The 16050-nt window shown below is 43.8% G+C and overlaps 1 protein-coding gene across 1 annotated transcript in view; it reads left to right on the forward strand.

Moving 5' to 3' along the window:
• Nucleotides 1-16050, forward strand: part of LOC144502268 (solute carrier family 2, facilitated glucose transporter member 11-like) — a 38607-nt gene that overhangs the window by 9687 nt on the left and 12870 nt on the right. Inside the window, exons 5-8 of the mRNA XM_078226091.1 lie at nucleotides 2900-3091; nucleotides 8128-8191; nucleotides 11485-11761; nucleotides 13591-13692. Of these exons, the coding sequence (XP_078082217.1) occupies nucleotides 2900-3091; nucleotides 8128-8191; nucleotides 11485-11761; nucleotides 13591-13692 (635 nt within the window). The remainder of the gene's footprint in view (nucleotides 1-2899; nucleotides 3092-8127; nucleotides 8192-11484; nucleotides 11762-13590; nucleotides 13693-16050) is intronic.

Genomic DNA, 16050 nt, shown 5'->3' on the forward strand with positions numbered 1-16050 from the left:
CTGGCGCTGTGAGGCAGCAGTGCTAACTACTGTGCCACTGTGCTGCCCCACTATGGAACTATGGATTAACCTCTGAAAGTCTGTACCGCAGTAAGAACCCAACAAGAAATTCAATTCTGTAACTGAATTGCTCCCCAAATATGTAGTTCATTATAAAACTGAATAGATATTAAACACAATGTCCATGTAACAAATGCGATATAACTGAAGCAAGCTTGTAGTTTTCCCCCATGACAACAGCGTCTCAATGGTTCTATCCTTCACACAAACCCACGATAATAGAATGTAGTGTAGTTCTGAAATTGGAGCTAGTGTAGGAGCATCAGTGTGGCATATGACATTAGGAGTTTCAGCTAGTGGACAATAAAGCAGAGAGAAATAGATTAGCACATATAATGCCTCATGAGTCTCCAATTCCATCTAATCATTGGAAGACAAACACTATCCACACAGGAAGGGAGAGTTACCCCAAAACTAGCCCATTCATACCTCCTAGTGAACAACTATCCTCCATCTCACTTGCAGATGCTGAACATGATGAGAGAACCATCATAAGCAGACTTGCATTCTTGCATTGCACCTTATCATGTCCTCCCTCTGTCACAGAGTGCCAAATAATGACACTGATATAGTAAAGCAGCAAGGTGGCACAGTGGTTAGCACTGCTGCCTCACAACGTCAGGGACCTGTGTGTAGTCTGCACATTCTCACCATGTCTGCATGGGTTTCCTCCGGGTGCTCCAGCTCCTCCCACAGTCCGAAAGACATGCTGGTTAAGTGCATTGGTCGTGCTAAATTCTCCCACAGTGTACCCGAACAGGTGCCAGAATATAGCGACTAGGTGATTTTCACAGTAACTTCGTTGCAGTGTTAATGTGAGTCTACTTCTGACATTAATAAATAAATATTAACAGGACCTAAGAAGGTGAACATTGATCAGGAGAAAGCAAAATCATGTAGAAAGAGTCTGGTGCTTTAATTAACAGTTCTCTCATACAGGATCTGGTATGTTTGTTAAGTGTGATATTGTCATTACTCTAAAGTCAATTTCAAATCCAAGGTAGCCATAACAATAGTCAACAAGACCTCCTCACTGTTTTATGCTTTAAAACTAAATTTTCCCTCAGCCTTCCCCATCTCAAAGATAAAACCCCAGCCTATCTAATCATGGAGTTTGGCAGAGTTAAAAAAATACAGTTAGTGAAAAAAGCGGAACAATGAAGCTTATGGGTCCAGTGAAAAGCTTTGCAGGCAAGTCAAAAAAACCAATGGTTAAAAAAAAGCAGAACTTGAAAAAAAATAGTGCAGTGTTCAAAGCAGTGGGGCCAGACTGAACAGCTGTGGTGAAAATAGTAAGGACTTTAGGGTTACCGAGACCTGAAATGATTGTATCAACAATGCAGGCTTCGATCTTCCAAAGTCTGTCAAAAAGCTTTTAGCTGCTAATTCACTATATGTTCCTTATGTTAATAAAGCCAGCTGATCTCTTCTCTGATGTGGTTTGGGCTGTCAATCAAGCAGCCTCCTAAAATTCAATGCAGTAGAAGGGAAGTGTATAAACAAAGCCTAATTGAGCAGGTGAAACTGACAGCCTCCTGTCAATCAAAGCAGTTCAAAGAGGTCTGACAGCAGCTGCTGTGCTCACAAAGTTAAAAGGGGATCTCCCTCGTGAAACTGACAGCCTCCTGTCAATCAAAACAGTTCAAAGGGGTTTCAGAGCAGCTAAGGTTTGAGGGAAAGCAAGAGGATCTCCCTATTGAAACTGACAGGCCCTTTCAATCTGAGCACTTTAAAGAGGTCAGGTACCACATGGGGCTTATGAAATTAACCAAGGGCAATCCCTACTTTAGAATAAGACCATAAGATATGGGAGCTGAATTAGGCCATTCAGCCCATCGAGTCTGCTCCACCATTCAACCATGGCTGATAAGTTTCTCAACCCCATTCTCCTGCTTTTTCCTCGTAAATAAGACCATAAGATATAGGAGTGCTGCTGTGATTTTGAAGGCTTTCGGGTGTTCAGAGGGCATAAAGCTACCAATTTTAACAGTCATGCAAGCAGCGGGCATCTATTTGAATTGACTGACTTACTTCCTCCCTCAAGCAAACTTCCCAGGAAGCAACCGGACTGCTGTAGCAACAGTGTGTGTGTGTGTGTGGGGAGGGGAGGGGGATTCTCCAGGGCTGCTCGCCCCAGTCGGGAATCCAGATGGCCCGTTGAATTGGGCGTGAGGGCCAAATCGCAATTCTTACTGGGCATTGATCATGTTTCAATAGGGAGATCCTCTTGCTTTCCCTCAAGCCTCAGCTGCTCTGAAACTGCTTTGAAATGTTTTCATTGTGACCAAAGGTTTTGAAGAGCACAGACAATAATGAAGATCTTTACCAGAATGACGTCTGAAATTACCACCCTGAGAGTGAGTCCCTTCACCACCTGGAAGAGACTCGGAACATGATCAATACCCAGTGAGAATTGCGATTTGGCCCTCTCGCCCGACTCAACGGGCTATCTGGATTCCCGACTGGGGCGAGCAGCCCTAGAGAATCTCCCCCCACCCCCACTGTTGCTACAACAGTCCAGTTGCTTTCTGGGAAGTTTGCTTAAGGGAGGAAGTAAGTCAGTCAATTCAAATAGATGCCCGCTGCTCGCATGACTCTTAAAATTGGTAGCTTTATGAATAGAATGTAAAGTTATGTCAATACTGCCTCACTCCAATTACTGTCTCATCAACCAACTTCTTTTCAAATCCTTTTGAGGTTGACCCAGAGTCTTCAAGTAAAGATTATCTGACTAAAATATTTGGAGAGGATAAACAGCTTCTGTAATTGGCGGGGAAGGGATTAGTAAGGTCTGACTGCCCCTCTGATTAAGTAATTATGGGCCTTTGCATTTCTGCAGCCATGAGGAGATTATGTGGCAACGTCAATCTCACGGCTGAAATGGATGAAATGCTGGAGGAGCAAATGGCACTTGAAGGTCAAAGAGCAAAGACACTGTGGGAGCTGTTCTGTGATCGTTCCGTCAAACATCAGTTGATCATCACTTTTGTGCTGGGCAGTGCCATGCAGTTATGTGGAAATGATGCCGTGAGTAAGACTGAGGTCCACTGGGGGCCTTGCTCCTAATGATAACAAATAACCCAGTAGTACCAACGTAGGCCTGCAGCTGAAGTACCTCGGTTCTCAGTTTGTCTTTTTTTCCTGGTTGCTGAAAGACTGTGTTGATCTTTTTGCTTTGTATCTGCATATCATCAGGCATTAAACCACATTGTGCCAGGCCAGTGTTGTCAGGGTAACAGGCAGGTGTTGACCACAGGGTAGAAGGAAATACATGACCCCTGTTCCTATTATATATTCCAAGCCAGGAGATAGCAGATCCTGAGATTTCCACCCCCCCCTCCCCAACACTCCCCACCACCACATACCTAGGCTGGGGGTACTGAATGCCTGTCAAAGAGAGCCTGTTGCTGCTCCCCTGTCCAGTAGGCCTTCAGGCCTTTCTAGACAGATTTTGGTATGGGAAACACATCCGAATCCCATTAAGTCCCTGAGCCATTGATAAATCCTGTTGGCTCATGGATAGTGGCTCATTAATATGTTTAATTGACATTCTGTCACCAGTAGGCAGGATACCTGTGTTGAGCACTTGTTGTTCCCCACTAAGTTTGGGAGAATTTTCCCACTTTTGGGAATCGAATGTGGGTACTCCTGATCAATTCTACTGGTGCCCCCACACCCTATGCCCCACCATCATGCCTGCTCTGATGAACCCCATTAAATTCTACTCTCTACTTCTTTGTACCTGAGTAGAACCTTTGTCATGGCTTTGCATTCTTTAAGTCTCGTTGTGAGCCATGGCGTAGGGTATCCAAGAATTGAATATGTAGAAACAACCACTAGATTGTAGGACTTACCTTTTGGTGGTGGCAGGGTAAATTAGCGGTAACATGAGGAAAGATTGCAGCATTCCGAGGTGATCTCACAATTCAGTGATGTGGGTCCAACAGGAGCTGCTGATTGGTGAGTATGCCCTGGTGGGTATTTTCAAACTATATTTCATTGTAAGTTATTTAAACAAGACTTATTTTATTTATTTTCTTTAAGAAAGAATTCTAAAGTTTTAAATTTAGAGGGTTTAGTCATGACAGCAGAGCTCAAAGCTGTGGTTTGCTCCTCCTGTTCTATGTGGGAAGCCAGGCACATTTCCAGTGCCTAGGACCAGTGTGTCCAGCTGTAACTCCTGGAAGCTCAGGTTTCAGAGCTGGAACAGAGGCTGGGGACACTGTGGAGCATCTGTGAGTCTGAGAGCATCATGAATAGCACATTTAGTGAGGTGGTCACACCACAGCTGAGGAAGGAAGGGAATGGGTGACCACCAGGCAGTCCAAGAAAAAAAAGGGAAGTAGTTCAGGAAACCCTTGAGGTCCCACTCATTGATGTTCCATTTTGGAGGCTGATGAGGGCACTGGTAACTCCAGGGAGTGCTGACAGAGCCATGCTTCTGACACCACACGCAGTCTGTCTGTACAGGAGGGGAACAAGAGAGGGACAGCAATAGTAAGAGGGGATTCTATAGTTAGGGGTACAGAAAGGTGCGAGTGTGGCAATCAACATGGTGTCAAGGTGCCAAGATACAATGAGAAGGAAAAGAGAGGCTTTTGGCAGGAACAAGAGGAGCAAATCAGCGGAGTGTAAAAGTGCAGGGTGGACTTTAAGCAATTAGGAGAGCATAGAGGGGATATGAGAAAGCTCTGGCTGGTATAAGTCGGGAAAATCCTAAGATATTCTATAAGTAAATCAATGGGAAGGGGGATAACCAGGGAAAGGATATGACCATTAGGGACCAGGAGGCAATCTGTGGATGGAGCAAGAGGACATTGGCAGAGTGTTGAACGGATACTTCACATCCATCTTCACCCAAGAGAATGAGGATGAATGTATGGACCTCAGGGAGACTCGGGTTCTTGAGCAAATTGACATGGGGGGGTGACAAGGTATTGGAGGTGTTGATAGGCTTAAAATTGGACAAATCTCCAGGTCCAGATGAATTGTGTCCCAGGCAGCTGTGGGAGGCAAGGGAGGAAATTGCAGGGGCTCTGACCCAAATTTTTAATTCCACTTAGGCTACAGGGGAGGTGCCAGAGGACTGGAGAACAGCTAATGTGGTTCCGCTATTTAAGAAGGGTTGTAGAGATAAACCAGGGAACTAGACCAGTGAGTTTTACGTCAGTGGTAGGGAAACTATTTGAGAAAATTCTTAAGGAGAGCATCTATCTCCACTTGGAGAGGCAAGATTTGATCAGGAATAGTCAGCATGGCTTCGTCAGAGGGAGGTCATGCTTAACAAATTTCATTGAATTTTTTGAGGAGGTGACCAGGTGTGTAGATAAGGGTGGTGCAGTCGATGTAGTTTAAATGGATTTTAGCGAAGCCTTTGACAAGATCCCACATGGGAGACATATAAAGAAGGCAAATGCGCATGGGATACAGGGTTATTTGATAAGGTGGATTCAAAATTAGCTTAGTTGTAAAAGACAGAAGTTGATGACAGAAGGCTGCTTTAGTGCCTGGAAGCTAGTGTCCAGTGGTGTATCACAGGGATCTGTGCTGCAGCTCCTTTTATTTCCCATTTATATAAATGACATAGATGATTATGGGGTATAGATAGAGTTAGTAAGTTTGTGGATGACACAAAGATTAGCCGGGTGGTTAACAGTGAGGTCGAGTGTTTTGGGCTATAGGAAGATATGGACAAGATGGTCAAATGGGCAGATATGTGGCAGATGGAATTTAAACTTGAAAAGTGTGAGGTGATACACTTTGGAAGGAATAATTTGACAGGGAAGTATTCAGTGAATGGCATAACATTAGGAAGTTCTGTGGAACAAAGGGACCTTGGTGTGTTTGTCCATAGATCTTTGAAGGCGGAAGGGCATGTTAGTGGGGTGGTGAAAAAAGCATATAGGACACTTGCCTTTATCAATTGAGGCATAGATTACAAAAGCAGAGAGGCCATGTTGGAGTTGCACAGAACTTTGGTGAGGCCACAGCTGGAGTACTGCGTGCAGTTCTGGTTGTCAGATTATAAGAAGGATGTGATTGCATTGGAGGAGATTCACCAGGATGTTGCCTGGGACGGAACATTTGAGAGAGAGAAGATAGGCTCGGGTTGTTTTCGTTGGGAGCAGAGAAGACTGATTGAGGTGTACAAGATTATGAGGGGCCTGGACAAAATGGATAGGGAGCAGCTGTTCTCCTGAGTTGAAGGGTCAGTCACGAGAGGACACAAGTTCAAGGTGAGGGGCAGGAGGTATAGGGGGGATGCGAGGGAAAGCTTTTTTACCCAGAGAATGGTGATGGTCTGAAATGCGCTGCCTGGGAGGGTGGTAGAAGTGGGTTGCCCCACATCCTTTAAAAAGTACCTGGATGAGCATTTGGCACATCATGACGTTGAAGGCTATGGGGCCAAGTATTGGTAAATGGGATGAGGTAGGTAGGTCAGGCATCTCTCATGTGTCAGTACAGACTCAAAGGGCCTCTTCTACATTGTGTGATTCTATGAAATAGCAGATTCTGTATATTGTTACTGAATAAAACATTGGATGAATGGACACTTGTGTATATTCTCGCTAGACTCCAAAATGCATGTGTTTTATCGACTTACCACATTTTCTATATTAACAGAAAATTTCTGTATTTGTTGGACTCAGAATTGAATGTAATTTATTCCCATAGACATATACATACGCTACGTACGTATTCCATGTTGCTGGAGTCCCCAGTTAAAATATCCAGTATATCACTATCGGAACTGGGTGCAGTGAATTCATCGCTTCATTAACAAGTGTAAGTACCGTTTCAATTCTGCTGTGTTTTATAGTGAAGCAATTTTTGCTGTGACATATTTGTTAAGTTTAGTTGATCATTATTAACTGATTTTAAATTCCAAATCCTTTGTCTGCCACGTGAATCAGAGGTAAGCAGGACTGCCAACTGTCTCAGCATATTTAATTCTGCTTCACCATTTCAAATTACTCCCTCTCCCTCCTCTACTCAGAGTCTGAAGAATAATGCACACGTGATATGTACTCAAAATGCTCTTTGCAATGTATCATCAAGCTGTGTTTTATTGTGTGTGTACCCAAACATTTGCCAGTAGGTCTGGCAGTACCTGTTGAGGGAGAACAAGAACAAAGAACAGTACAAGCTCAGGAACAGGCCCTTCAGCCCAAGTCTGTGCCGACACAGATGCCTCTCCAATCTAATATTTTCTTACCTCTACATGGTCCATATCTCTCTATTCCCTGCCTATTCATGTATCTATCCAGGTGCCTCATGAACGCTGTTATAAAATCTACTTCCACCACCTCCTCCGGCAGCACATTCCAGGCGTTCCAGAAGTTCCAAAGAAGAGTCATATTGAACTCAAAGGGGTGGCCGGAATTGTCCAACCTAACCCATGGCTGGGATTCTCCAGCCCCGCTGCTGTCAATGCAGATTTGGCTGAATGCCAAATTCTCCGTTCTCACTGGCAGGGTGTACAATATTGGAGAATTCCAGACATTAACTCCATTACTCTCTCCACAGCTGTTGCCCGACCTACTGAGCTTTTCCAGCTCTATTCTACATGTATCCAGACTGTGTTTTATCCTATATCTAGCCAGACTGCGCTTTATGTACCCAGACCATGCTTTGTCCATCATGTATCCAGATTGAGCTTTATCCTTTATGCACCTCAGATGTTTTATCCTCTTTATGTACCTAGATACGGGCGGCACGGTGGCACAATGGTTAGCACTGTTGCCTCACAATGCCTGGTTCGATTTCTGGCTTGGGTCACTGTCTGTGTGGAGTTTGCACATTCTCCCTGTGTCTGTGTGGGTTTCTCCGGGTGCTCCGGTTTCCTCCCACAGTCTCAAAGATGTGCTGGTTAGGTGCATTGATCCGAACAGGTGCTGGAGTGTGACGACTAAGGGAATTTCACAGTAACTTCATTGCGTTGTTAATGTAAGCCTTACCTGTGACTAATAAATAAACTTTACAAAGACTCTGCCTTATCCTATCTGTAGCCATACAGTGCCTTATCCCATTTGAAGCCAGACTATGCTTTATCCTCTTTCTAACTAGACCGTGCTTTATCCTTCAATGTCAGTGATAATGTTCGAGAAAGGTTTTCACCAGACCTGCCTGGGTGAGAATCTCATTACATCAGTGGTGGGTGGGGGGAGAGACACAATTGTGTAGCATGATCTCGCTGGTGAGATTCTGGCTTTGGCCTCTCGTGGGATTTTGTGCTCATGGCAAAGGCGTCGCAAAATGGCAGCCATTGTACCAAAGAGGCAGACACTTAAAAACTATTCATTGAAAAAATCAGTTGGCATTAATTATATAAAGTGGAAAGATAGAAAGAAAAGGTACTTTGCTTTTGGAACATAAAAAAATCTTAGTCCAGTAGTTTTTTTTTTCAAAGGTATAAAGTTCATAAAACACTCAGGGCCGGATATTCTGCCTCAACTTGAGAATGTAGGGTCAGGAAATTTCCCAACTCCACAAGCACCTTGGGTGAAAGAGCTGCAGATGATCTAATTTTCTTTCCTGGTAGGGCAGGTGTTAACAGGAGTGAGGCCAGCCATCCCCAAAAACAGTGGCAGCCAATGGGGCTGTGGATGTGAAGCTGAGCTGTGTGAGAGGCTGTTCTCTGTGCTCCAGGACTTTGTAAGAAAAACCCCCAAAAAACAGCCCTTCATCCATCACCCCATGACACATTCCCCATGCCTCATTCATGCCACTTCATGCCCTGTCCACAGTCACATGGCTCCTCTTGCCCCCATGCCACTTTATGTCCCTCTAGCCACCCCAACACCCTCATAATCTTTATGCCAAATTAGTGCCAATTCATACCAACCCATACCCCTCACCCACCACCCTCCATGCCAGCGCACCCAGTATGTACCATGGGCAGACCTCAGGAGCCATGCCGAGACTAAACAAAATAAAGCTCTAAGTGTCTATTGCAGATCTTTCCTTTAAAAAAAACTCTCATTCATAGAAACCCATTCAATAAATTCCTTATAAAACCAAACATTTCATTCAAGTATTTAAGCCGAATGAAAGCTCATATTTGTATTCATAGCCCCACATTAAGGACTTTGGCTGGAATATTTCAGCCTTCCATGGTGGGTTTTTCTGTAATGGAGGCGGCTTGCCATCAGCCACCGCTGGAATCTTCCTGTCCCACTGAAGTCTATGGCAGTTTAGATGGCTTGTCTGTCCTGCTGCCGGATAACCCGCAGCAGTGGGCGACTTCAGCAGGACTGGTAAATCCCACCAGTGGGAAAAACTGGAAAATCCTCTCCTTCTAACTGCTTGGAGCTGTCAATCAAACTGAACTGATAGGCATCCCACTGTGATAATGATAATTGTGGATCTAGTGATACAGCACTAATCTTATAACATGGCCCTCAGGCTTATGTCAACAGGCATTGTAAGCAATGATTCTTAGGAGATTTAAATGTTAAAAGTTTGACAGTTTCACTGTTGTGCCTGCCGCACAGTCTGTTTTAACCCTTATACGGTGGACAAAGAATTGCGAGTAGACTTCTTGTTAGTACAACCAATATTTATTTAAAACACACAATCAATAATCACCCACCCAACCAACAATAAGTTATCTTACAGAAAATACTAAAGTTCAAGTCCAATACGAGACCTTGACTTAACTTTGTGTGACTGGCAAGTACCCAAGCAGATATTGGCCTTTATCTGTGCGCTGGTCTCGGTCGTCCTCGTGTAGTCTGGTCCTTTGGTCTGGTCTGGCACTCTGGCTCTGGTCTTCCTTCCTTCTCGGGTGTGGTGGCTCTCCTCGTGCTGGTCGTTGCTGGCGACGGTCACCGTTGTTGTAGCTCGTTCGTGGGGGTCAGAGAGAGAGAGCAACATTCTTGGTTGCGCCGCACCCTTTATACCCCGTTGGGTTTTGTGCCCCTTTTGGCCATTGCCAATCAATCGATCAGGACTTGATCACCCTGATCGATAAAGTCCAATCAGGTGCTGCCACACCAATCTCTGGGTGTGTCCCCAACAGCCATGTCTGCAGGTGCTGGGGGCACATAGCGTTCACACCTCCCTCCCAAATAAGGGGTTATGGCGCCCCGATGTCTGGTAAATAACCCAGTTTGACCAGAAAGTCCCTTTTGTCCTGGAGATGACCCATATCCTGTGTATTCAGTCGTCTGAGTTGCAGCTTGTTTATCTCTGTCTTTTAGGCTGCCGCCTGTCGTTTTAGTTCTTGCCCAATTGTCCCAGAGTGCTTTACAAATCACCATTTTAGGTGGCCCGTTTGGCCACACCACAGAACTTCTCCATCTTTTAGGCACATTAATGTTCCCTGTTACTAATTGCAGAGGGATCCTTACCTCCCCCCAAAGGGATCTCTGGACCTATTTAAAATGATACCCAAGGTTTCCAAATAATTCCAGATGTGCAAACATCTAAAGCTCATGAGTTATGTTTTAGACATTGAACAAACAAATATTAGATATGTTTGAAGGCAGCTGTACTTTTACATGTGCAGCTCTCTTTGTGAACTGTGGATGAGCAAACAGTCTGCACCCGTTCTCCCCCTGGCGCTGGGTGTAGGGCAGGGACTTCTGGAATGGGGCTCCAGCACTATTTTCACTAAGTTGGAGACCCTCTAGTCCCCATGAATATTCAGGCCCCGGTGAGGCTGAATCAAGCAAGTAACAGAGGGAAAGAAAGAAAATTATATAAAAAGTGAAACATTTCACTCATTGGGAATTTTCAATTATCTTCAGGTAATATGAATCAACATCGATTAACCAGACTGCAAAATTACTGCAGAGTTCTCTGTATGCAAGCTTTTGACATAAAGCTGTGTACTGCTCTGTACCAAGTTTTAAAATGAATGTTTTGAAACAATAATAAATTATTAGTCATACTTCTTTAGAATTCGTTAAAAGGTGAGGAAGGAATTATTCAGCACCCATTTTGCCATGAAGTAGTTTGTGTATTTTCTTGTGTGTATCCAGCCTGTGCATTATTCACCAGATAAAATGTTCCAGGCCAGAGGCTCTCAAGCTACCTTTTGGTTCAACGGATTGCAAATTGGTTCATCATCATGCTTTCCTCCAATCTAAATTATACTACCATATACTCATAATATGAAACTGCTGCATGTAAAGAATGTTTAATAATGATTTTTAGAAATAAGTATTTAGTTACAGCTGCCAGTGAAATGTGTGTGTCTGCTTCTCACTACGCTTCCCTCCTAGGTAAAACAGCCAGTCCATGCTTTGCTGCTCATGTGGTAACCACATTCCACCCGCCGCTCCTGGCTCACATTCACTTCATTTTGCATGTCCCCTGGAAAGGCTCTGCAAACTCTCAGAAGTCAGTGGATCTGAGTTTAAGAGAACCCATTTACAACTCTAGTTTGTGCCACTCAGTTTTATAAAACCGCTACAAAAGGAACAAAACTGGACAAACCACCTGGCATCAACTTCAGCACCGGAACCAACCATGGCAAACCCAGTCCTGTCAACTCTGCTGGATCCTCCATGATAATATCTGGGCACTTTTGCCAACATTTGGAGAGCTGTCCCCCAGACTGGTCAAGCAACAGCCTGATGTAGTCATATTCACCAAATTATATGTTACAGATAATGTCCCAGACATCAGCATCATCAACCCTGGGTATGCTCTGTCCCACTGGCACGACAGTTCGACCAGAACTGGTGGCACACTGGTATACAGTGAGAAGGGAGTCACCTTGCGAGTCCTCATCATTGGTTCCAGATCCCATGAAGTTTCATGATATCAGGTCAAACATGGGCAAGGAAACCTCTTGCTGATTACCACCAAGCACCCTTGCTCAGCTGATGAATCAGTGCTCCTCCATGTTGAACACCAATTGGAGGAAGCACTGAAGGTGACAAGTGCACAGAATGTACTCTGGGTAGGAGATGTCAATGTCCATCACCAAGAGTGGCCAGGTAGCACCATTACCAACTGAGCTGGCCCAGTCCTAAAGGATATAGCTACTAGACCAGGTCTGTTGCAGTGGCGAGCGAACCAACAAGAGGGAAAAACATACGCAATTTAATTTTTTATTCTTTCATGGGATATGGGTGTTGCTGGCTAGTATTTGTTGCCCAAGACTAATTGCCCTTAAACTGAGTGGCTTGCTAGGTCATTTCAGAGGGCATTTAAGTGTCAATCGCATTGAGGTAAGTCTGGAGTCACATATAGGCCAGACCAGGTAAGTGAAGCAGATTTCCTTCCCTAAAGGATAACAGTGACAATTGACAAGTGGCTTCATGGTTGCTATTAAGAAAACAAGCTTTTTGATTCTAGGTTTATTAATTGAACTTTAAATTCCACCAGCCTCCATGGTGGGATTTGAACCTTTGCGCCAAGTGTTAGTTTGGACCTCTGGGTTACCAATCCTGTGGCATTACCAGTTGACAGGCTGCCTCTCTTTTCTCAAAAGGCGGCAGCTGAGGATGACCTAGTAAAGGCATTTAAACATTGTGAAAGGTTTTGATAGAATGGATACAGAATGTTTCCTCTTGTAGGGAAGAGCATAACTAGAGGCAACCAATATAAGATGTATTCCTATATGATAAAGGCCTTCCATTTGCTTTTTTTGATTATTTTTTGTACCTGTTCATGACATTTTAATGACTAATGCATTTAGACCCCCAAAGTCTCTTTGGATTTTCACTGTTTCAGCTTTTCATCATTTGGTAAGTAGGCCGTTCTATCCATTTTAAGTTGAAAAGTGGATACCTCACATTTGCTTACATTGAAATCTATTTGTCACAGTTTTACCTATTCACTTCACATTACAATCAGATGTTGATAGGTTTTGCTCCAACTACACAGCTTAGCTACCTTTGTGTCACTGCCAAGTTTGGTTTCCTATTCCATCATCTAAATCATTAATAAATGCAGTGAATAGTGGAAGATCCAAACAGATCCTCGTGGGACACCAGTAGTTACATCCTGCCAATTCCAGTACCTGCCCATTATCCCTGCTCTCTGTCTTCTGCTGCTCAAGTGCTCAGCCTATTTCCTGGTCTGGTCAATAATTTTCCTTCAATTCCATGAACTTCCACTTCTAACCCAGAGTAGAAGGCACTTTATGCAATGCCTTCTGGAAGTCGAATTAAATAACATCCAGAGACTTTCCTTATATCCACTACTTTAAGTTAGCTCCTCAAAAAATTCAATCAGGTACATCAGGCATGATGTGCCTTTTTCTAATCCACGCTGGTTTCCTCTGATCAACTAAACTGTACAAAGGCAGCCTTTAAATGGGTAGATTGGAACATAATGTTGAGTAGTTTGCCCAGACTGGCTGAAGATCAAATAAAATTATAAATCATACACAGAATCAGAAGCCGAGCCCAGCTCCATCTGGAGAATGGGTTTATGCCAGGTACTACACTTTGTCCGGACAGTGTAGGAGTTTGGACAGATTTACAACGTACCTTACCAGACTTGGGAGGGTTATTGCCTTCACAGGGTGGCATGAGTAATCAACATGTTCTAACAGTGATTTTCCTCCATCAGAACCTGTTCATTGATCGGATTGGACGTAAAGTGCTGCTTATGGGAGGTTACAGCTTGATGGTTGTTTGCGGGATATTGTTCACCATCTCACTGACTCTCCAGGTGAGTTGCAGTTTCTTTCTCAACGTTAAAAGAAAGTTGGAACATGTGTACATTCAGGATAAGATTCCTGCTTCCAGGAATACCCATACCACATATGGTGTGTTTGTGTAGGATGGTAATTGTAAACTTTTCAAAATCGTGGAAATAACATTTGTGTTGGGCCTTTCAATGGAGGACAGTGATATTTTTTAAAGTGTGGGATGGCACAGCATTATCTCAATTCCCTGTTGCATTTGTGGGGCCCATTTAGAATGGACAAGGATACATTCACTTACACAGTGATTGCACCTTCTGGTGCTCTCCAGAATGTTTGGGTGATCTGAATGGCACTCAAATAGCATTAAATCGGTGGACGCTTGCACCATTATAACTGCATCTCTGATACTCCTGCCTTGGGAGACCACAAAATGGGACATAGCTGCCTGTACTAGTTTAGGTGGCGGGGGTGGGGCAGGGAGGGTATGGAAACTCGCCACTGTTTATCTGCCAATCTTCACGCAACAATTACCCCTTTATTGGTGGATCAGTACACATCTCAATCTCCCAATCTAAATTTCACTTCACCAATCCATGATGCCAGTCTATCTCTTCCTTCTAGATGTACTGGTTGATGATCCATGATGCGGCATATCTGTGGCCGAAGCTCTGAGAAATCCTAGCCCTGGGAATCTCTCCACTCTGGCCTCCCCACACCTCCTCATAAAGAGCAGACTGCCCCCATGCAAGACCAGGTCCCAATATATCCAGGTCCTGGTGGAGTTTGCAGGCATTTTGGTGAATTTCTGCCAGCATTACAGCTGGTGTCCATCTGAACAGCTAAGGGAATTCATTCCCTTAAGTTTCTATTTTTACTGCCCAAGGTAATTTGGACATGGAACCATTTCACAATTTATACTGATGAAATATATAGGATAGAATGGCTGGTAAATAAGTATTAAGCTAAGTCATAAGCTAGTTGTAAATGTCTTTGTGAGTGGTTGCAAGTGCTATTAAGGTAGGGCTTAAACTATTTTGGTAGGGGATGGGAAGCAGGATGCAACATTAGAAAGGAAAACCGAGGTTCACAAAGGACTGGGAGGTAAACAGCGCTAGAATAATAAATAGTAAGGGGCGGGGTCATTATTATAGAGAATGCTGTAACATCCAAATTATTTACATATATGTGAACCCATGAAGTTTGGTAAATGGGGCAGCAGAGTGGTGCAGTTGTTAGCACTGCTGCCTCACAGTGCCAGGAATCTGGGTTTGATTCCTGGCTTGGGTCATTGTCTGTGCAGTGTCTGCATGTTCTCCCCGTGTCTTGTGGGTTTCCTCCAGGTGTTCCGGTTTCCTCCCACAGCCTGGAAGACTGTGTTGGTTGGGCGCATTGGCTGTGCTAAATTCTCCCTCAGTGTACCCAAACAGGCGACTAGGGAATTTTCACAGTAATTTCATAATATAAGCCTACTTGTGACAATAATAATAATAAACTTAAAAAAATAAGATTGGTCAGCTACAGACACGGGCAGACATGTGGGAATATGATGTCATGAGGAGCTACTGTAATAAAGGCTGAATATTCCTGAATATAAGGGCCAGGATTTAATGTAGACAACACTGGAAAGCCTCATGATTCTTTTCTCTGAGAGATCCAATGCACTTCAATCAGGCACTCATCTGGGCAGAGTAAGGCCTCCCATACGATTTAGCGCCTAGTAAGGCAGAAAACCCATCCCTGGAACTGCTGGCCACTGAAGACCAAATTGATAAAGAGGAGGGATGAGAAAGGCTATCTCACCAGGAACAGATGAGATGCATCTGAGGATACTAATTGAAGAAAGGATGAAAATTGCAGAAGCACTGGTGATACTTTTACAATCCTTCTTAGATACAGGAGAGCTGCTGGAGGACTAGAGACTTGTCAGTTTAAATCCCTTGTTCAAAAGGGGGTGTTAAGATAACCCCAGCAACTAAGGCCAGTCAGTTGAACCTCATGGTGGGAAAATGAATAGAAACAAATTCTGGGATAAATTTAATCTAGACAAATATGGATTAATTAAAGAAAGCCAGTATGAATTTATTAAAGGCAAATCATGTTTAACTAATTTTATTTTTGATGAGGAACAGAGAGAGTTAATGAGGGTGACATTTTTATTTTGTGGGATCCATCGGGGAATGTGGATATTTTTAGGAAGACCTGCATTTATTGCCGTCCTTAATTGCCCTTGAATCGAAAATTTCAGAAGGCAGTTAAGAGCCAACCAAATGCTGTGTGTCTGGAGTCACATGGAGACCACACCAGGTAAAGACAGTAGATTTCCAATGCTAAAGGCTATTAGTGAACCATACTGGTTTCTACAACAATTGGTGATGGTTTCA

Source organism: Mustelus asterias, chromosome 13, assembly GCF_964213995.1.
Source record: "Mustelus asterias chromosome 13, sMusAst1.hap1.1, whole genome shotgun sequence".
In the NCBI taxonomy this organism is placed as follows: Eukaryota; Metazoa; Chordata; class Chondrichthyes; order Carcharhiniformes; family Triakidae; genus Mustelus; species Mustelus asterias.